Source organism: Herpailurus yagouaroundi, unplaced genomic scaffold (assembly GCF_014898765.1).
Source record: "Herpailurus yagouaroundi ecotype Mexico unplaced genomic scaffold, PumYag 220, whole genome shotgun sequence".
NCBI classification, from domain to species: domain Eukaryota; kingdom Metazoa; phylum Chordata; class Mammalia; order Carnivora; family Felidae; genus Herpailurus; species Herpailurus yagouaroundi.
The window spans coordinates 2,779,145-2,798,984 of NW_024412451.1; the positions used below are offsets into that span (position 1 = coordinate 2,779,145).

The following is a 19,840-nucleotide window of genomic DNA, read 5'->3' on the forward strand; positions in this document are numbered from 1 at the left end:
CTTTGAGAGCCAGCCGAGGAGCTCGGTCAGTCCTCTGGGCTCCCCCATCCAGGTTGTCACTGCCGAGAGATGTGACCGCCTCTCCTGTAGAGAGTGAGACCCCCGGAAAGCAGAGCTGGAGCTGCTTGGCCCCCCCTGTGTCCCCAGCACAGGACTGGGCTGACAGAAGGCACTTCAATAGTTGTTTGGGGGCACCTGGATGGCTCAGGTCAAGCATCTGACTCTTGATTTTGGCTCAGGTCATGATCTCACGGTTCGTGAGTTCATGCCCTGCGTTGGGCTCTGCGCTGACATCGTGGAGCCTGCTTGGGCCTCTTTCTCTCTGCCCTTCCCCCTCTCTCAACATAAATAAAGAAACATTGAAAAAAATAGTTGTTTGGTGGCCAGATGAATGAATGAAACAGATGGGAGGGCCTATGCAGCAATGTCTGTTCCCAGCAGAGCTCAACAGCCCTGACTTGGGGGCCATGTCAACAACTGCAGTGAGAAAATGCAACACACAAATGAGAAACTAGGCCATAGTGCCATGGGGAAATTTTATTTTAGAGCAGCTACCTCCCTCTTCTACTCCTGCCCTCCAGGGGCAGAAAGCAAACCGACAGTGGGGGGAAAAAACAACACCCCGTCACTAACTATGTATAAGGGAAAACCTACTATCTACCTGCTTGCGGAAGGGGCTTGGGGGGGCCCCCTTCAGTCATCCAGATCCTCCTCCTCGTCTTCCTCCTCATCTTCTTCCTCTTCCTCCGCGGCCGCCAGGGCCTGCTCCTGGGCTGCTTTGAGGGCCTGCTCTTCCTCCACCGTGGGGTCACTCATCTCCAAGATCTCGGGGCTGTTGGGGTACTCCTGCTGAACGGGGGCTGGCAGGGGTGGGTTGAAGTTCTCGGGGCTGTACTTGTGGCCCCAGCCAATGTAGATGTTCTCAAACTTCCTGGAAAGGCAGGGAGATACTGAGAGATCCTTCCTCCAAGGCCCCAGCCTGGACTTCCACTGAAGGTGGGACCCCGCGAGGGTTTGGCCTGGCTGCACAGGTGTGGGTGGTGGGGTGGAATGTGCTGTGCCTACCAGGTCTCTCCGTTCACGTGCTCTTGAGTGTTTACTGAGCATCTGTCTCCTAAGTGCCGGGCTGTCTAGAGCTGTACCCTGCAACAATGCATGTCACTGCTGAGCACTTGAAACGTGGCTGGTGGGACCAAAAACCTGAGTTTCTTTCCTTTTTTTTTTTTTTTTTTTTAGTGTTTTATTTATCTTTGAGAGAGAGAGAGAGAGAGAGAGAGAGAGAGAGAGAGAGAGCCGGGGAGGGGCAGAGAGAGAGGGGGGCGGAGGATCCGAAGCAGGCTCCAGGCTCTGAGCTGTCAGCACAGAGCCTGCCTCGGGGCTCGAACTTGTGAACTGCGAGATCATGACCTGAGCCGCAATTGGATGCTTAACCGACTGAGCCACCCAGGCGCCCCAAAAGCCTGAGTTTCTAATTGTATTTGATGTTCTAAGTTCACCCGTGCTTTCTCCTTCGGCCCCCTGGTCACTTAGGGGGTGTGTTGTTTAATTTCTACATATCCGCGAAAGTCCCCCAAATTCCTTTGTTATTGATTTCTAATTTCGCTCCAGTGTGGCCAGAGAACATATTTTGTATAATCAATCCGGTTAAATTTATCGACACTTGTTTCCTGGCCTAGCATATGGTCTAATCCTAGAGACAGTTCCATGGGCACTTGAAAAGAATGTGTGTTCTGGGGCACCTGGGTGGATCAGTCGGTTAAGTGTCTGACAGGCTCAGTCATGACCTCATGGTTCATGAGTTCGAGCCCATCGGGGTGCCGACAGCTCAGAGCCTGGAGCCTGCTTCAGATTCTGTGTCTCCTTCTCCTTCTGCCCCTCCCCCACTCGTGCTCTGTGTCTCGAAAATAAATAAATGCTAAAAAAGAAAAGAAAAGAATGTGTGTTCTGCTGTCGTCTGGGTGGATTTTACTTCATTTTAATGAATTCAAATGTAAACAATAAAACCGATATTCAGTTCTGTTATTGGATAATGGGAGAATGTCGAAGTGTGCCTGGGGCAACTTGGGTCCATGAATCTATTTTCTCAGCTGTAAATGTGGTGAAATCTGAATCCAAGGTCAAGTACTTCTGATGAGAACGTAGCATCCAGATGGAATGTGCTGTAAGTGCGAACTTCACACCAGATTCTGAAGACAGAGTATGAAAAGTTTAAAAAAAGAATGTAAAATAGCTCGTTAAGTTTTACATTACCGATTTCACATAGTGATGACAACATTTAAAATATAATAGGGTGGGGCGCCTGGGTGGCGCAGTCGGTTAAGCGTCTGACTTCAGCCAGGTCACGATCTCCCGGTCCGTGAGTTTGAGCCCCGCGTCGGGCTCTGGGCTGATGGCTCAGAGCCTGGAGCCTGTTTCCGATTCTGTGTCTCCCTCTCTCTCTGCCCCTCCCCCGTTCGTGCTCTGTCTCTCTCTGTCCCAAAAATAAATAAACGTTGAAAACAAAAATAAAATATAATAGGGTAAAATAAACTATTAAAAGGAACCTTGCCTGTTTTTACTCTTGAACATGGCTAGTTCTAGGACATTTTATTTATTTATTTATTTACTTACTTACTTATTTATTTTAAGTAGGCCGCACATCCAGCACGGAGCCCAACGTGGAGCTTGAACTCATGACCCTGAGATCAAGACCTGAGCTGAGATCAAGAGTCAAGACGCTTAGCTGGCTGAGCCACCTGGGCGCTCCTCTAGAAAATGTAGAGTAATGCAGGTGGCCTGCATTTTATTTACGTTGGACAGTGCTGGTCTAGGTGTGGGGACCCAGCAGTGAACACATTAGACAAAAATCCCTGCTGTGGTGCCTGCATTCTAGAAGGAGGAGACTGATAATAAACAAGAACAGAAGGGGTTGGGGCCAAGCCTGCCAGCCCACCTGTTCCCAGAATTTTAACGAGAGGAGGAAATGGGAGGAAAAGGAGGGGACTGGGAGATAGGGAGAGAGGCAGTGAGGGGCAGGGGGTGGGGGGGAGAGAGAGGGATGGAGAATTTGCCCCGCAGGCTGTTTGGCTTTGCCCTTATTTTCACAGCCTTGCTGTTCTTGAGACCTTTGCTTTCCTCCAGGTCTTCCTAGAACCTTTGAAAACACTGCTTCCTTGGAAGCCTCACCAGGGAGGTTGAGCTTCTGTAGAAAGACAGACCTTCAGAGGGGCGCCTGGGTGGCTCAGTTGGTTAAGCGTCTGACTTTAGCTCAGGTCAGGTCATGATCTCACACTCCATGAGTTCGAGCCCCATGTCGGGCTCTGTGCTGACAGCTCAGAGCCTGGAGCCTGCTTTGGATTCTGTGTCTTCCCCCTCTTTCTGCCCCTCCCCTGCTCATGCTCTCTCTCTGTCTCGAAAATAAATAGAAACATTAAAAAAAATAAAAAGATAGACCTTCAGGCCCCAACCCCACTCCTGTGTCACCAGAACCTTCACTTGAATCAGATCCCTGGGGTCGTGTACGCTCACAGTCTGGGAAGCTCTGGTCTACCTGCTTCCCCCTCCCCCCCTCCTTACTTCTCTCTTTCCCCAGAGATTTCACCTCAAGGTTGCTCTTCCCAGGAATCCCACTTTGATCCCCTTAAGATGACAGGTATGAGCTTTTTTTTTTTTAATGTTTATTTATTTTTGAGACAGAGAGACAGCATGAATGGGGGAGGGTCAGAGAGAGAGGGAGACACAGAATCTGAAGCAGGCTCCAGGCTCTGAGCTGTCAGCACAGAGCCTGACGCGGGGCTCGAACTCACGGACCATGAGATCATGACCTGAGCTGAAGTCGGACGCTTAACCGACTGAGCCACCCAGGCGCCCCAACAGGTATGAGCTTTAATTGGTCCCCGCACTGTCCCTAGTGGTACTTAGTTTGTAACAGGGTATTTATTTGGCGGGGGGGGGGGGGGCGCTATATTATTAGTTTCTGTGCTTCCTCTGCCTGCTCTCAGAGGCAGGATCCATATCGCCTTTTCAATAAGGGCCTGGGACCTAGCATACATCTGGCAAACAGTGACACCCAAGAGGGTTTTATAAAGAAAAAAAAAATGGATGATGGGAGGGATGCATGACTGAGTGGTGGATGGATGGGTGAGTTGAGTTCCCAATTTGGATCTATCTTTTGCTTTCAGAAAGATGTTGGCAGGGCGCCTGCCTGGCTCAGTCAGTGGAGCGTGTGACTCTTGATCTCGGGGTTGTGTGTTTGACCCCTGTGTTGGGGGGTTGAGATCACTTAAAAATAAAATCTTTAAGGGGAGCCTGGCGGCTCAGTGAGTTAAGCATCTGACTCTTGGTTTCGGCTCAGGTCATGATTTTGGGGTTCATGGGTTCGACGCCTGCATGGAGCTCTGTGCTGGCAGTGCGGAGCTTGCTTGGGATTCTCTCTCTCCCGCTCTCTCTCTCTCTCTCTGCCCTTCCCTGACTCATGCTGTCTCTGTCTCTCTCAAGATAAATAAATTAACTTAAAAAATAAATAAATAAAATCTTTAAAAAGAAAGAAAGCTGCTGGCAAATTAGGGTGCGGCAAGCCAAGGAGACTCTTCCCTGTTTCTGGAGGCGAAAAAATCGCCAAGAATGTGGTGAAAGTAGCCAGTTGACACGAAATCTCATCATAGGATGGAGCAGTGCACCCTGGGCACGGAGCTGGAAAGGGAAACATCTAGGAAAACTTATCCTGCCATCTGGTGGACAGAGTTGGTAAGTGCGCCCAGCGCGGGGCTGCCGAGGGCGCTCCCTAAGCGGCAAAGCAGAAAGGCTCCGTCGCGCCCACTGGGAGAGACTGAGGGCCTCTCTGTGCCCGGCGAGTGTGTGGTGAGTGTCTCAGTGAGTGTGCGTGGGTGGGAATATGCAGCAGTGACAAATCTTTGGGGAGCAACTTGTGGGGGATCCTGGCAGGGAAGACTTCTGCCCCATGGACCCAAGACCCTTCAAATTGGAAGAACTGCCAGGGGGCCCAGGGAAGAAGTTAGGTCCCCCGGAAAGAAGACGGTGCCCCTGGCAGGGCCACATCAAAGTGGACTCCTGAGTCCTGTCTGGCTCTGTGACTCATAGAGCTGAGAAGCCTGGGCCGGGAGGCCAGAGATCCAGGTTTGAATCCCGCATACGCTGTGTGACCCTGGGTCAGTTCCTTACCCTCTCTGATCCTCCGTTCTCTTATCTGAGGGGCTCTCACTTTTTGTCCGGGATTTCTCATTTTAGCCCTGGTTGGAAGTCCTGGAGCTGAGTGAGGGGGTCAGCCCAGGGGGCTTCTTGAAAGGGGTTCCTTCCACTCTCTGCCCCCATCCACCCTCAGCCTGGCTCGGAAGAGGTTATAGGGGCTTCCTCTTCTGGAAGGGACTAGGAGAAGACCTACTTGCCACTGGCGTAGGCATAGGCCCCTGGCCAAAGATTGGAGCGCACGACAGCCACGGAGTACTGTGGGCAAAGGCTGCAGGACAGGCGGGTGGTCCACGGTGACATGTGCATGATTTCTGCAGGGGAGTGGAGAGCACCAGGGGAGGTCAGAGCTCCCCACAGCCCTGCGCAGCCCCCTGGAGGGGAGACTGAGAGGAAGAGGGGAGGGCGCAAAGAAGGAAGACAAGGAGAGGCTTCGTGAAGGGAGTGTGGCTGGCTCCAGATCACTTTCTCACCGTGTGGCCCCAGGAAGCCACCTCGCCAGTCTGAGCCTCAGTGACCGCATCCAAGAAGTGGGTATACTTATCTCACCTCCCTTGCAGGCGCTGCCGTGCTCGGTGATCGCCCTTCCAGGTCAGCCATGGCTTTGGACCAGGGTCAGAGGGCACGGCACAGGCCCTGTGGCCCCGGAAATCCGGGTTCAAATTCGGGCTCTGCCCGTTCACCGGCTCTCGGCCTCTCCTTCCTCCTTCCTCCGGGTGCCTGACACCCTGACCTCGGGAAATCCCCATCCAGTCTTCCAAATTCCAGCTCGGGTCCTGCCTTCTTGGGGAAGGCCTGTCTAATTGTCTCTCGCCCCAAACCCACACGGGACTGGAAAGATCATATCCCACCACCCGGGCCACTGCCGTATGCCAGACACGGCTCACAAGATGGACGTGTTCCCGCAACCCCAGGAGGGAGGCACGATCACCAGGCCCGTGTTATAGATGAGGGAGCAACTGAGGCTGAGAGAGATGCCCCCCCCCAACCCCGCTTTCTCCCCAGTCCCCACCTGGGCCGGTGGGCTGGCGTGCGTGAGGCCAAGAGGACTGTTACCTGCGTCTTCGGAGAGGGGCGTCAGCAGCGGGGGCCCGACCTCCTGCTCCGCGCCTTCCATCCCCTCGTCTGCCTTCTCTTCCTCCTCCCCTAACTCTTCTTCCTCCTCTATCTTCTGCAAAGGGTTCACCCAAGTGCAGCGGCCCTGGAGGCGGTGGTGGTGGGGGGGTCAGACCACATCCCCCAGGGGGATAGTAACCCGCCTGCACCCTGGGAGGTGGTGAGGGGCCAGGAAGGACACCGGGGCCTGGCCCTGTCCTCAGGGACCCAAGTATGGGCAGGGGGGGCAGGGCTAGTCACACGGGTGGGGGGAGAGAGAGCTATAGTTGTGAGATGGAGACTCCTGCCACCTGCTGGCTGTGTGGCCCCCCATCTGGGCATTCATTCATTCATTTGTCAGATATTTAATGAGCATCTACTACATACAGATAGGTGCTGGGGAAACATCCTTGAGAGGAGAGACCCCCCGCCCCCAATTTCTGCCCCAGGGAGCTGATATTCAGCCTCCCATATGATCTTCTGCTCATCAGTGAAATGGGGGTAACATAGGGGTTCTCTCGTTGGATTGCTGACGGGCTACACGAGGCCCTGAAGAGCTGATATGTGTCTGTTAAGTGAACACACCTAAGTGCACAGCACAGAGCAGACTCACCTGCCTCAGCGAGGCAGTGGGGATGATAGTCGTGCAACACTCCCAAAAGAAGTTGTTTGGATTCAAGAAGGCGTGGCAGAGTCAATAAAAGTTTGTGGACTGAATGAATAAAAGCTCCTAGCACACAGCAGGGGCTTCCTTGAACCAGTGAATGCACGAATATAGAGTTCAACACATCAGGCGGTCAAAAAAGGCAGGGCTTGGGGCGCCCGGGGTGGCTCAGTCGGTTGAGCGTCCGACTTCGGCTCAGGTCACGATCTCGAGGTCGGTGAGTTTGAGCCCCGCGTCGGGCTCTGTGCTGACAGCTCAGAGCCTGGAGCCTGCTTCGGATTCTGTGTCTCCCTCTCTCTCTGCCCTTCCCCTGCTCATGCTCTGTCTCTCTCTCAAAAATAAATAAACGTTAAAAAAAAAAAAACTTTTTAAAAAAAGAAAAAAGAAATAATGAAATCTTTAAGCACCGGCTGGTGTCCCAGCCCCTCCTTGAGCTGAGCTGTTGCGTAATATTCTGGTATGTGTGCCCTGTCACCTTTCTGGAATCTGAAAAGCTCGGAACTCCAGGATGCATCCGGCCCCAACAGTGTCTTACAGGGCATCGTCAACCCATATCTGCCGGATGGTGAATATTATGCAGCACGTCAGGCAGAGAGCCAGCGCTTGAGAGCATTGCCTGGAGCTCCCCTTCCCTGCCCCCCCACCCCCGACCCCGGTGAGTCCCCTGTCCTCACCTGCGGCAGGATGTGCTGGGCGTGATGCACCCAGTTGGCCATGGAGTCCACCAGCTCGAGCACCGGGATGCCCTCAAAGTCGGGGTTCTCCTCGTAGGAGTCGCGCCCCGCGCCGCCCTCCTCCTCTTCATCGCCCTCCTCCTCCCCAAACTGGTAGAAGCCGAGCGGGCTGATGTGCGTGGCGGCTGAGATGCGGGCGATCTGGGCCCGCAGGTAGTTGGCCTCGTTGCCCGGGAAGGGCGGGTAGCTGACGACTGGCGCGTCCAGGAAGCCGGTGAAGAATTTCTTGATCTTGCGGGCCTGCACGATCTGCACGGGCGTGACGTGCGGCAGCCGCGTCCACGGCAGGCCTGGCTCGTTGCACACGAAATACAGGTACTTGTTGGTGCCTGAGCGGCTCTCCTCCCTGGGGATGACGGGCGGTGGCTTCCACATGGGCTTGGGGATAATGTCCGTGTCCTTCTCCTCGTCCTCCTCGCCCTCCTCCTCGTCGGGTGCGTCCATGCCCTCGCCGCCCTCCATCATCTCCTCCGCCTCCTCCTCCTCGCTCTCCTCCTCGCCGTCCCGAAAGGACACCTCGGCCACCAGGTAGCTGCGGCTGAGCCCCAGGATCTTGCCCCAGAAGCGGCAGGTATGGATGGGCTGCTGCTCCACCAGCTGCTTCAGGGCCATGAAGATGCGGAAACTCTCGTCCGAGCTCAGGCCCACGCCAGCCTGTTCGAAGTAGAAGGCCGTCTCCATGACGTTGGGCACCGCCGTCTCAGCCTGCAGAGGGGCGGGTGGAGGGCAGAGGAAAGAAGGCTGAAGCCCTGCTCCCTAGCCTGACTTGTGAAATCCGGAGAGCTAAACTGCTCCGTAACCCAGCTGCTCATGCGACGCTGCAGGCCAGTGGGATGTAGGGGCAAGTCCTTGGGGAGGAGGTCTCTTAAGGAAAAGAAAAGGGAGGGGGGAGAAAGAAAGGAAAAGGAAAATCACTAGGAGAAAATCCTTTGCTCCTTCATCCTTCCCCCTTCTTTCTGCCTGCAATGGGATGTGAGATCTGGAGGCACAGCAGCTATTTTGGGACCATGAGGCAATGCATGGGATGGTGTGTACCCATACCTTAATGATGGTAGAGTTGAAAGGTGGAAACTGCTGGGTCCCTGGTGGCATCACTGAGCCACCTTACCTCCCTTCTTGTTGTATGGGGCAAAGGGGCCACTTCTAGTCATGTTTTCCGTTACTTGCAGCCAAATGCACCCCTAACAGATATCCCAAATCATATAACAAATTAAGGGAAGATGCAGGTCTTGAGCCCAGGAATCAGTGATGCTGGAGGATGGTGGTGATGACTGTTGCCCCCACCGCCTCCTCCTTCACCATCTACTTGGTTCAGGGAGACAGAGGGGGAGAGGCAGAGAGACGGAGAAGCGGGGGCAGAAAGGGAGTGAGAACAAGCAAATTGAGGGCTGAGACTAGAATACAGTGAGGTTTGGACCCAGGCAGCCACTCCCATAGCCACATGGCCACAGGCTGACCCCAATACTTTTCAGTCAGTCCAGAAATCTTTATTAAAGACCCAGTGGGTGCCAATCCCAGGCTAGGCAGGCATTGAGATATAGCAGAGACCAAAACACATGAGGTCCTTCCTCAGGAGACTGGCATGACCCACCTTTGGCCAACATGACTGGCCCAGGGAAACACATTGCCCAAATCGGGGAGACCACATGCTCTCTTGCCAGAATTTGAAAGCAGAAGGGAGAGAGAGGAGGTATAGAAGGTAGAGTAATGATCCCCCCAAAAGATATCCATGTCCCGATTCCTGGACACGGACAGGACTACCTGTCAGGTCAGGTGTGACTACCTGACAGGGCAAAAGTGACTTACAGGTGTGATTAAATTAAGGATCCTGAGACAGGGAGATCATCCTGGATGGTCCGGGTGGGCCCCAAGTCAACACAAGGGTCTTGCTAAGTGAAAGTGGGGAAGGCAGGAGGGTCAGAGAAGATGTGATGAAAGCAGAAATCAGAGTCAGAGACTGGAAGGTTCCGGAGGAGGGCCCAGGAGGAAGGAAGGTGTGCTGCTTCTGGAAGCTGGAAAAGGCTAGGAAATGGTTTCTCTTCAAGAGTCTCCATCAGTAGGGCAACCCTGCCAACCCTGACCTCAGCCTGGTGAAGCCCAATCCGAAGCGGACTTCTGACCTCCAGAGCTATAAGGTAAAACATTATGTGGTCTTAAGCCACTAAGTTTGTTACAGCAGCCATAACAGACTAATACGGGTCCACTCTGTGCGTGTGGCGGCAAGTGAAACAGGCAAGTGTGGGAGCCACATGCTGGATGACTGAGACTTTGTGTCCAAACTTCACCTTTTGTAAGGACACTAGGCATAATGGACGAGGGCTTCACCCGATTCCAGAAGGAACTCATTATAACTCATTACATCGGCAATGACCCTCCTTCCAAATAAGGTCACATTCTGAAGGGTCTGGGTGAGGGATACATCACCCTTCATAAGAATACTTCATAAGGGGGCGCCTGGGTGGCTCAGTCAGTTGAGCGTCCGACTTCGGCTCAGGTCATGATCTCACAGTCTGTGGGTTCGAGCCCCGCGTCAGGCTCTGTGCTGACAGCTCGGAGCCTGGCGCCTGCTTCGGATTCTGGGGTTTTGTTTGTTTGTTTGTTTGTTTTTACCTCAGCTCGAGATGTAGCACACCCTAATGCTCAATAGTAGGAGAATCGTTCTTTTGAAAGTGGTTCTGGCTCTTTCTTCCCATCATAAACGCAATGCAAAAGCTGGTTTTCCTGATTGGTGGGGACACCAGCCACTCAGGGGGAGCGGAGTCAAGCTTAATTCCAAGACACCTCGCTGACGGGGAGGAAGACAAAGGAAGGAGGGTAGAGCGGTGCCCAGGTGGCTCGGTGATCTCGGATTCAGATTCGGGAGTTCAAGCCCCAGATCAGGCTCTGTGCTGTCAGTGCAGAGCCTGCTTCAGATCCTCTGTCCCCCTCCCTCTCTGCCCCTCCCCTGCTCTCTCTCTCTCTCTCTCTCTGAAAAATAAATAAAACATCTTAAAATTTTTATTTAAAAAAAAAGGGATGAGTGTGTGCCGGGCCCATGAGCCAATGGCCATCACCCTCTTTCTGGGAATCCCCACCCTCCATCCACATGGCAATGGTGTGGCCTCACCAACCATGTTTAAGTGATATCACTCCACCCCGCTCACTGTTAATTTCAGCAAGAGTGGGAAACTGCCCCCCAAGGTCAGGTCAGACCCTCCTCCCTTCCCCATCCTCTGCTATCGCCAGTAATGCGTGTCTGGGGGGAGAGAACGTACATGTGGCATCCTCCTGCCATCTCCAGATTGCTTGCACCTGACCATTGGGTGTGAGGAGAAACTTCTGTCTTGTTTACATCACTTGTCTCCACTTCTGCAACATCGTCTGTTTCCTGCCCTCACATGGTCTATGTTGTCAAATAAGTAAAGTGTCAGCTTTTGGAATGTGATGCAATAATACTGAAGTTAGTCTGAAATTATAACTTGGAGAGTAGTCAGGAGCTTTATGAAACAGAGGCGCAGTGAGTTCCGGGGCAGAAAGCCATCTACAAGGGCGGAAGGAGAAGGATAGAGAATCCACAAACAGGTCGAGTCCGTAGAGGTGTAAATAAATCAGAGATGGCATTTCAGAGGATGGGGGGAAAGAATGCATTATTCCACCATGGCTGTTGGGGATCGTGGCTAGCGACTTGGGAGAAATAGAAAAAAGGAAATGACAGCCCTACCTCCTGTCAGAGAAATATATCAAAAATGATGAATCACTGATTTCTTTGAGTCTCTTCCTAGAAACATGCACAGGCCACAAACGTCCACAATTTTGCCACGAGTTTGCGGACCTCCCAGAAAGAATTCCAGCTCCAAATTCTAAGTGGGTGGGGCCTTCAGGCACAAGCCCGTCAGGGGGCGGAGTCTCCGGGGGTTGGCATTTCAACGGGGCGGAGCCTCAAGCGCCGTGGTGCTCCAAGGGGGCGGAGCCTCTAGGAGCCAAGCGTTCTAAGGAGGCGGAGCCTTCGGGGCCTTGCGTTAGATGTGGGTAAGACCTGGAGGTGGAAAGGAAGGGTGTATTTCCAAGTGGGTGGGGCCTCCCGAGGAGAAACTGCATCTGAAATTTAAAACCATATTCCCAAGTAAAACTTGGCGCGAGGCTTGGTATTTCCCCCTGCGCTTTGCTCACCCAAGGGCTCATTCCTTTGTCAGATTGTCGCTCCCGTGGTCTCTCACCATCCCACCCCACCGTCGCCAGAATCCCAGACTCTCAGAAGCATGGACGTGAGCACAGAGCAATCGCATCCGCAGATGGGGCAAAGGTTCTGTATAGCACGGGCTTGGAGGTCACGGTCCTGCCTTCCTAGTTCTGTCTCTGGTACGTCCTAGCTTCCCGCCCTCCGAGCTGAAGTCTTTCCTCTACAAATAGAAATTAAGTAGCGCTTGCTTTGCAGGGTTGTTTCGGGGGATGAGTCGAGACAAGGCTCTCAAGGCTCTTAGCCGGGGCCTAGGAGTCGGAATCATCATAAATAGAGTCCCCAGCAAATGTTTTCTTGAACGAGTGGAAGAGTCCTTCACCTGAATTTTATGCCGTTGTCCAAGCCTGGAAACAGAATTGTGGAATTAAATATTCTGAGGCTAGTGAAATGTTACTGGGCCAGGAGTTGAAGAGCTCTTAGCAAGGGGTCGACTTACAAAAGGGGAAACTGAGTCTAGGGATAAGGGGCACTTCAGTGTTGAGAGACTCCAGGAGGCAATGAGTTTCACAGAAAACGCCTGCAAAGCAGAATTATTTGGGGGAGGGAGGAGTAAAGGACGGCAAGAGGGAGACCAGCCTCCACCTCCACTTAGCCGCTGGAGTCAGCTTTTTTTTTTAGTTTTTGTTTTTTTTGTGTGAGAGAGAGAGAGAGAGAGAGAGAGAGGGAGAGAGAGAGCGAGTGGGGGAGGAGCTGAGGGAGAGAATTTTAAGTAGGCTCCACACCCAGCGCAGAGCCTGATGAGGGGCTGGTTCTCACAATTGTGAGATCGTGACCTGAGTCGAAATCAAGAGTCTGCAGCTTAAACCGACTGAGCCACCCAGGGGCCCCTGGAGTCTGTCTTCTAAAAAGCAAAGCCCACTAGCCTTTCCTCTGCTTCAAACCCTTCCGTGGTGCTCCAGCGGCCTCAGGAGTAAACCCAATCTCCTTGGTCTGGCATTCAAAGAGCCCTCTGTGATCTGGTCCTCCCGCCCCACCCCCACCCCCACCCCCCGTGGCCCAACTCGCACACTGACCTGAAATTGTTTTTGGTTTCTGGGTCCTACTGTGCATCCCCTCGCCCCCGGACCTTAGCACCGGCTGTGCCTAAGCCTGGGTCACTGCCCCTCCTGCCACGCGCCCCTCCCCATCGCCTCTCTCACCACCTCCTCTTCCATTTCCTGTTGGCCCTCGCCTCTGCCGCTCCGCAGGAACAGCGCCTTCTGTCTGTCCGCCATCTCGTAGGTGGGCTGCATCTCTGGGTCGTCCCGCAGGGTGTCCAGCTTGGGGTGGAACCACTGCCATTGCGTGGTGCGGTTCAGCGACTCCAGGATGGACAAAGGGTCCTCGGGCCGCTGGTTCAGGATCTTGGTCAGCAGGTTCACTAGATGCTCATACCTGCCTCCCGTGGGAGGGAGTGGGAGGTGGGAGACATCACTCGCTCAGCTCAGTGAGCTCAGCGTACCTGGCCCCCGTGCCTGGCGCTGGGGACACAGTACAGAAAACGTCCCTGCCCTGGTGGGGCTGACATTCTGATGATGGAGACAGAAATGAACCGAATGTGCAAAACATACAGTGTGTCGGGAGGTGGTAATTTCTATGGAGACAAAGCAGGGAGGGGGGCTGGGAATGCCAGGGATAGGAGATGGCTTGTAAGTTTAAATAGGAAGGCCAGGGAAGGTCACACCAAGGTGACATTTAAGCTGAGATCTGAAAGACGTGAGGAGGCAAACCATACAGATACTGGGGGTGGGGGTGGGGGGGTGGAGAAGTATTTCAGTCAGAGGGAACAGCAGGTGCATAGGCCGAGACATCTCGTGAGTTTTACATGATCTTGACAACAAAACTCAAGGAAGGGGCGCCTGGGTGGCTCAGTTAAGTGTCTGATTCTCGATTTTGGCTCAGGTCACAATCTCATGGGCTCATCAGATGGAGCCCCACTTAGGATGCAGAGCCTGCTTGGGATTCTCTCTCTCTCTCTCTCTCTCTCTCTCTCTCTCTCCCTCCCTCTCTCTCTCTCTCTCTCTCTGTCTCTCCCTCCACTCATGTGCACTGTCTCTCTGTCTCTCTCTCAAAATAAACTTTCAAAAAAAAAGATTAAAAAAAAAAACTGAAGGAAACTAGGAGAAAGGAAATTTCCATGCCAATCTTGCTTAGAAATATAGATGCTGAAACCCTAAGCAAAATATTAGCAAATGACATCCAGCAAAAAGATGCTCTCAAAAAATGATGCACCATGATTAAACTGGGCTAATAACAGGAATGCAAGCCTGGGAAGATATTAGAAAAAACAGAAAAAAAATTAACTCATCATGTTAATATGTTCAAAATATATGTAAGATAACCTCAGTAGGTGCAGAGGAGTTGTTTGATAACATTCAACACCCGTTTATGATTTTTAAAAACCCTACCAAACTAGGAACAGAAGATAATTTTATTTTATTTTTAATTTTTTTCATGTTTATTTATGTTTTGAGAGAGAGACAGAGACAGAGAGTGAGCAGGGGAGGGGCAGAAAGAGACGGAAACACAGAATGTGAAGTAGGCTCCAGGCTCTGAGCTGTCAGCACAGAGCCCGACCCAGGGCTTGAACTCACGAACCATGAGGTCGTGACTTGAGCTGAAGTCAGGTGCTTAACCGACTGAGCCACCCAGATCCCCCTAGAAGGTAATTAAAAAAAAATGTTTATTTATTTACAGAGAGAGAGCGCGCGCACACACATGTGAGTGAGAGTGGGGGAGGGACAGAGAGTATATTAAGCAGGCTCTGGCTGTCCGCACAGAGCCTGATGAGGGACTTGATCTCACGAACCGTGAATTCATGACCTGAGCTGAAATCAAGAGTCGGACTGACTGAACCACCCAGGCGCCCCAGAAGGTAATTTTTTACAATCACATAAAGGGGAACCTATGGCACATAATGGTGAAGGACTGAACATTTTTTCCTTATGAGATTGGGGACGAGGATGCCTGCTTTCGCGACTACACTGGAGGTCGTGGCTAATGCAATATGACATGAAAAAGGAAAGGCAAAAAGGATCGGAAAGGAAGAAGGAAAACTGCCATGGTTTGCAGGTGGTATGATTGGGGGTGATGTGCAGAAGCCTTGAGTGGAGGGTGTGCCTGGCATGTTGGCTGGAGTGGAAGGAGAGGGAGGGATCAGGGGAGGAGAGGAGGCAGTGACACCGCCTGATACACAGTGAGACAATACTGTGATAACAGTATTGTATTGGCTTCCTTCTACCTGAGCCAGGGACGATGCTGAGCACTTGAGAGCAGTGTTGGATTCTCACCACAATTGTACATCTGAGGAACAATTACAATCCCTACTCTCCAGGTGAGGAAACTGAGGCTCCGAAAAGTTGAGGCCATGAGATCACACAGTGGTAGCACAGTCACGATTTGAAACCAGGTTGGCCTGATTTCAAAGCATGTGTGTCTGTGATGCGCCCGGGTGGCTCAGTTGGCTGAACTGATCTCGATTTCAGCTCAGGTCATGATCCCAGTGTTAGAGGATCGAGCCCCGCATCAGGCTCCAGGCTAGGTGTGGAGCCTGCTTGGAATTCTCCCTCTCAACCCCTCTCCCATGCTGTCATGTTTGAGCGTGCTTTCTCTCTGTCTCTCTCTCCAAGAAAACATGTATGTCTAACTGTCTGCAGGGTGGAAACCCTTCGGCAGTTGTCTTGGGTGTGCTGGAGAGCCATCACTGAATTGGGAAGGGTAAGGAGAGGTCAGACTTTGACCATGGCTTTTGAATAAAGGACCTTAAAGATTCCAAGGGTGGGAACTGTTGGGAAAAGCTAGAGGTTAATTCTGGCTAGACTCTAGGATCTGAGGCCAGGAGCTGACTAGAGATGAAGTTTGGAGAGCGGCAGGGGCTGAATGGCTCTTGTGAGGAGGAAGCACTTACTCCTGAGCCATGGCAAGCCCTGTGCCTGGGAGAGATGGGGTCAGTTTTGTGCTTTAGCAAGAACTGTTACTTCTCCAACCTGGCCCTTTCCTGCTCTCCCTCTTTCTCCCTTGGTTCCAGTTGTACCAGCCTCCTTGCTGCTCCTCAAACACAGCAAGCCTTGAAGCCTTTAAATGTGCTTCCTCTTGTCACCTGCAAGGTGCCCTCCCTCTTCTCCTTCAGGTCCCTGATCAAATGTCACCTCCTCAGAGGCCTCCCCAGAGGCCTTCCTTGACCTCATGCTATTTCACATGCACTCCCTAACTCCCCTCGCCATGCCTTATTTTCCACCTTAGCTCCCATCATTACCTATCATTTATTATATTTATTGCCCATTCTCCCACCAAAATGTAAGTTCCATGATGACATAATGGGGACTGAGAAGTGTATTCTAACTACAGCTAAGAGGCTTTGGCAAGTTAGTGGCTAATAGGGCCTCAGGAGCCAAATCACACGTACTCCGCCACATCCTAGCTGTTATCACTTTGGATATGGGACCGAATTTTTCTGTCTTGGCTTCGCCCTCTGTAAAACGGGGACAGTAGATGTGCTAATCTCAGCTGTGAGAACTAGATGTTAATGTATGGATGGTGGCAGCCTGGTAAGTAAATGCTAGCTGTTAGCGTTTCCATCCCGACTCCTAGCCTGAGTTAGATGCCCCTGGAACAGTCCCTGGTTACCCATGAGGGGTGATCCCCGGTCTGACTGAAGGGACCTGGGAGCCTGAGGCAGAGCCTTGGCTGGGTCCTCTCCTGGCTAGGATCCCACCCCCTCTCCCCCCCACTTAGGAGCCCCTTCTCACAGGCTGAGGCTGCAACTGACGCTGGTCTGCAGCAGGTAGGCCTTGGCGTTCTGCACGGCCAGCTCCAGAGGCTCCGGCTCGGGCACCTCCAGAGTGAAGGGCGTGAAGCCCGGCTCGGAGGGTGAGAACTGGAGGGTGGGCTCATCCCTCAAGTAGGGCCCATGCTGGCTGAACTGCAGGTCATCTCTCTGGTACGTGTTGAACTGGCCCAATAAGTCCGGCTGGGTCTCCAGGTAGGCAGACTCCAGTTGCTGGAAGAGGTTGCTTTGGCCCCGCTGTAGTTGCTGCAGCATTAGGCCGGCGTTTTGGGTGGCCTGGATCCCACCTTCTTCCAGATAAAGCTGGGGATGTAGCTCTGAGGGAAAGCCCATATTCGGGGACGGGTACTCCACCCCACCCAGCTGGGCCTCCTCAGCCTGGAACATCGTCAAGTTCTCCTGCTGGGTCGGGCTGGCCCCTAGCGACCAGCCCTGGAGGCTGGCCTGGCTGGCCAGAATCCCCCGATCGCTCTGCAGGATGGAGGTATCAAGTGGTATCTGCTCCGCCTCCTCGGGGAAGGCGGGCTGGGGCCGAGAGAGTTCGAGACCGCGCCGCTGGGAAACCTGGGAACTCCTCCGACTTGAAGGCAGCTGGGAAGGGGGCTCAGGGTCGGGCGGTGGGTCCCCCATCATTCAAAAGGGATCGCCGACTTCCAGGAGGAAGGCTTGCAGACAGGCAGGCTAGACCGGTCGCCCGCCTGCCGCCACAGGCCGGCTAGCCTCTATGCCAGCCGCCCGGTTTCTAAGGAGGGAGGGGGCGGGCCGTTACCAGGGGAGGGCGCGCGGGGACGCCGGGGCCTAGGAGCCGGTTTCCGCGCAGGCGCAGCCCCACGAGCGAGGGGCTGCCTGTCCTCCAGCCAGCGGCTGGGCGCGTTCACTAGCTACCGCGCAGTCCCACAGCTGACACGCAGGTAGAGACCAGAGACTGCATCCACGCCCCAGACCCGCGATCTTTTTAATTTTAAAGGCAAAGCCCCGCCGGCTAGGCCCCGCCCTGCCCTCCCCGAGCTCTCTGCCCCACTCCCCTTCCCCACCGAGCCCCGTCAGCTGTTCCCCTTGGTCTCGGGTTCCCCGGATTCCTCGGCGGCGGGGCTGGGGGTCTTCACGGTATCTTCTCCGGCAGGGGTGAGGGTCTGGGGGCTGCGCTCCTCCTTTGAGGTCAACCCGCCTGTTGCCTCCTGGTGACAGAAGGGGGAGTGGGTCAAGGACAGTGTGATCCTACCTCCGAGCCTTCCTTCGGGCTGTACCCTCCCCTCCCCACCCCAACCTTGGGCACTTGGCACACACCCTTCACCCCGGGGCCCTGGTTGTTTTCTTCCCTTGCTGCTTTGAAGTTGTCATCCCTACCTTCGGTAGGGGCCCCTCGAGACTAGAGTCCAGGAGTGCGGCCTCGGTCAGCCCCGAGTCGTCATCCATGCTGATGAAGATGGCGGGGGTCTCACACTCAGGCCCCTCCTCCCGGAAATCTATGGTTTCCTCGGGCTGGGGAGGGCCTGGCCGGGTGGAGGAAGAGGAGGACGAGGAGGACGCGGGCGCTCCCACTCCTCCCGGCTTCAGCTTCTGTTCCTCCTCCAGCTGCCGCTTTAAGGCTTTCTCCTGGGCCAGCCGAAGGCCGATGAGGTCCTGAGGGGGCCGGGGGGCTGGGGCTGGGGCCAGGGCCAGGGGCTCCAGGTCGTCCTGGGGGTCGGGAAGGGCAAAGAGAAGCTCAGGGGAGGGGGGCGGCAGGTCACAGACTGTCAGGGGATGGTGGCAAAGAGCCAGAAGACATCCTGAGGCAGACAGCAGGGTGGGCACAAGGAGTAAGTACGGGGCAACTGTTCCCCCACCTCCCATCCCTTTCGGCAGGAGCCTCTCCCAGACAGGTGTCTGGGGTGAGGAGAACAGGGTGGGCCTTGATGGCTCGGGGAGTGGGGGGCTGTGGGCCCTCACCTCTTCCAGGGGCCCCGCGGGCACTTCCTTGGCCTCTGGCTCCTGCTTGCCACTGGCCTCCAGGATGGTCATGATGGAGTTGGGGATGTGTGCTTGCTAGGGGAAGAGCAGGTTGGGGGCTCTACGGAGTGCTCGGACTCGAGACCCCAAGTGGACACCCCAGATCCCTGATCCCTGACCCTCTGTGGCAGTGCAGGGCTCCCCTCTCCCCACCCCCATCCACTCCTCCAGGACCGAACCCACGGGGCCACCCATCCCACACCCTGGGGTACCTGGTGGGGGGTGAAGGATCGGACGTGGGCCAGCAGGGGCTCCCGGAGCTCTGGGCACTTGTCAAAGACGGCACCCAGCTGCTGGGGTGGCAACTGCAGGATGACCTGGAAGCTCTGGGGCTTGGTGCGTTGACAGCACTTGATGAAGCCCTCCCACACCTTGGGATACTTCCACACCTGGACGGGGCAGGGAGGGAGCGGTCCTGAGGGGGTGTGCAGGTAGCCACCCCCCGAACCAGGAGAGAGACCTGACCAAGACGGGGCCCAAATCCCTACCAGGCAACAGATTGCTCTGGGCTACACGCCCCGCGACCTCTGGCCCTCCAGAAGACCTTGTGACTCTCTTTCTGATCCCAAGCGGCTCATGAGGGCCACTTAGGAAAAGAGGAGAGGGAAACGGGAGTGGCCCTATCAGGCAAGCACCATCTCATTTCACTTCCACAGCAGCCTGGAGGGGCAACACCGGCCCTGCTAGACAGATGAGGCCCAGGGAGGCGGAGGCACAGGGTACCGTGGGTACCGAGGGGGCAGAGCCGAGATTTGAACCCAGGGTCGTCTGAGTCTGCATTTTACCTGTGAGCCAGATGTTGCAAAGTGGCAACCTGTGGGCTGGATCTCGTCTGAGAGCTTATGAGTGGGGTTTGTTACTTACTTCCTCTTGGTATTTCTAAACACCCAGATTTCAAGCTTCTCTTGAAAAACGGGCCCACCTCTCAGCTCTAGTGTGCCTCCTGGCCGGGTGCGGAGCTAGTGGCAAGGGGCACTGCGCCTCTCCTGGGACGCGGGCCCGTGAAACCTGCCAACTGCTCCTGCCACCCAGTGGCCATCCTGGAGCTGAGTGAGCGCCCCCTGTTGGGCTGTCTCGTCTTGGCCCAGGCCAGGGAGGGCAAAGGGGCTGGCGGGCCTCCTGGAGCGTGCTCTCCTCCCGGCTCCCTCTGGGGGGGCGGCAGGCAAGCTGGCCGGGAAAGCCTGGGGTTC

The 19,840-nt window shown here is 54.5% G+C and overlaps 2 protein-coding genes across 6 annotated transcripts in view; both read right to left on the bottom strand.

The window, feature by feature from the left end:
- Positions 1 to 517: 517 nt before the first annotated feature.
- RSPH6A (radial spoke head 6 homolog A) lies at positions 518 to 17,520 on the bottom strand. 2 transcript variants are annotated; one of them, XM_040457453.1, is made up of 6 exons: positions 16,624 to 17,520; positions 13,036 to 13,270; positions 7,618 to 8,382; positions 6,241 to 6,385; positions 5,381 to 5,498; positions 518 to 931 (listed from the first exon to the last, which is right to left on the bottom strand). In XM_040457453.1, the coding sequence occupies exons 1-6, from the start codon at positions 17,292 to 17,294 to the stop codon at positions 694 to 696; spliced, it is 2,172 nt and encodes a 723-aa protein (XP_040313387.1). In that variant the 5' UTR covers positions 17,295 to 17,520; the 3' UTR covers positions 518 to 693. The 2 variants fall into 2 exon arrangements, with proteins under 2 accessions (XP_040313387.1, XP_040313388.1); XM_040457454.1 differs by lacking the exon at positions 5,381 to 5,498 and having other exon boundaries at positions 703 to 931.
- An 82-nt stretch (positions 17,521 to 17,602) lies between these two features.
- SYMPK (symplekin scaffold protein) overlaps positions 17,603 to 19,840 on the bottom strand; it is a 37,621-nt gene continuing 35,383 nt past the window's right edge. For all 4 annotated transcript variants that reach the window (XM_040457449.1, XM_040457451.1, XM_040457452.1 and 1 more), the window contains 4 exons: positions 18,863 to 19,039; positions 18,591 to 18,686; positions 18,009 to 18,338; positions 17,603 to 17,839 (listed from right to left, as the gene is read on the bottom strand). In XM_040457449.1, coding sequence (XP_040313383.1) covers positions 17,705 to 17,839; positions 18,009 to 18,338; positions 18,591 to 18,686; positions 18,863 to 19,039 — 738 coding nt within the window. In that variant the 3' untranslated portion in view covers positions 17,603 to 17,704. The remainder of the gene's footprint in view (positions 17,840 to 18,008; positions 18,339 to 18,590; positions 18,687 to 18,862; positions 19,040 to 19,840) is intronic.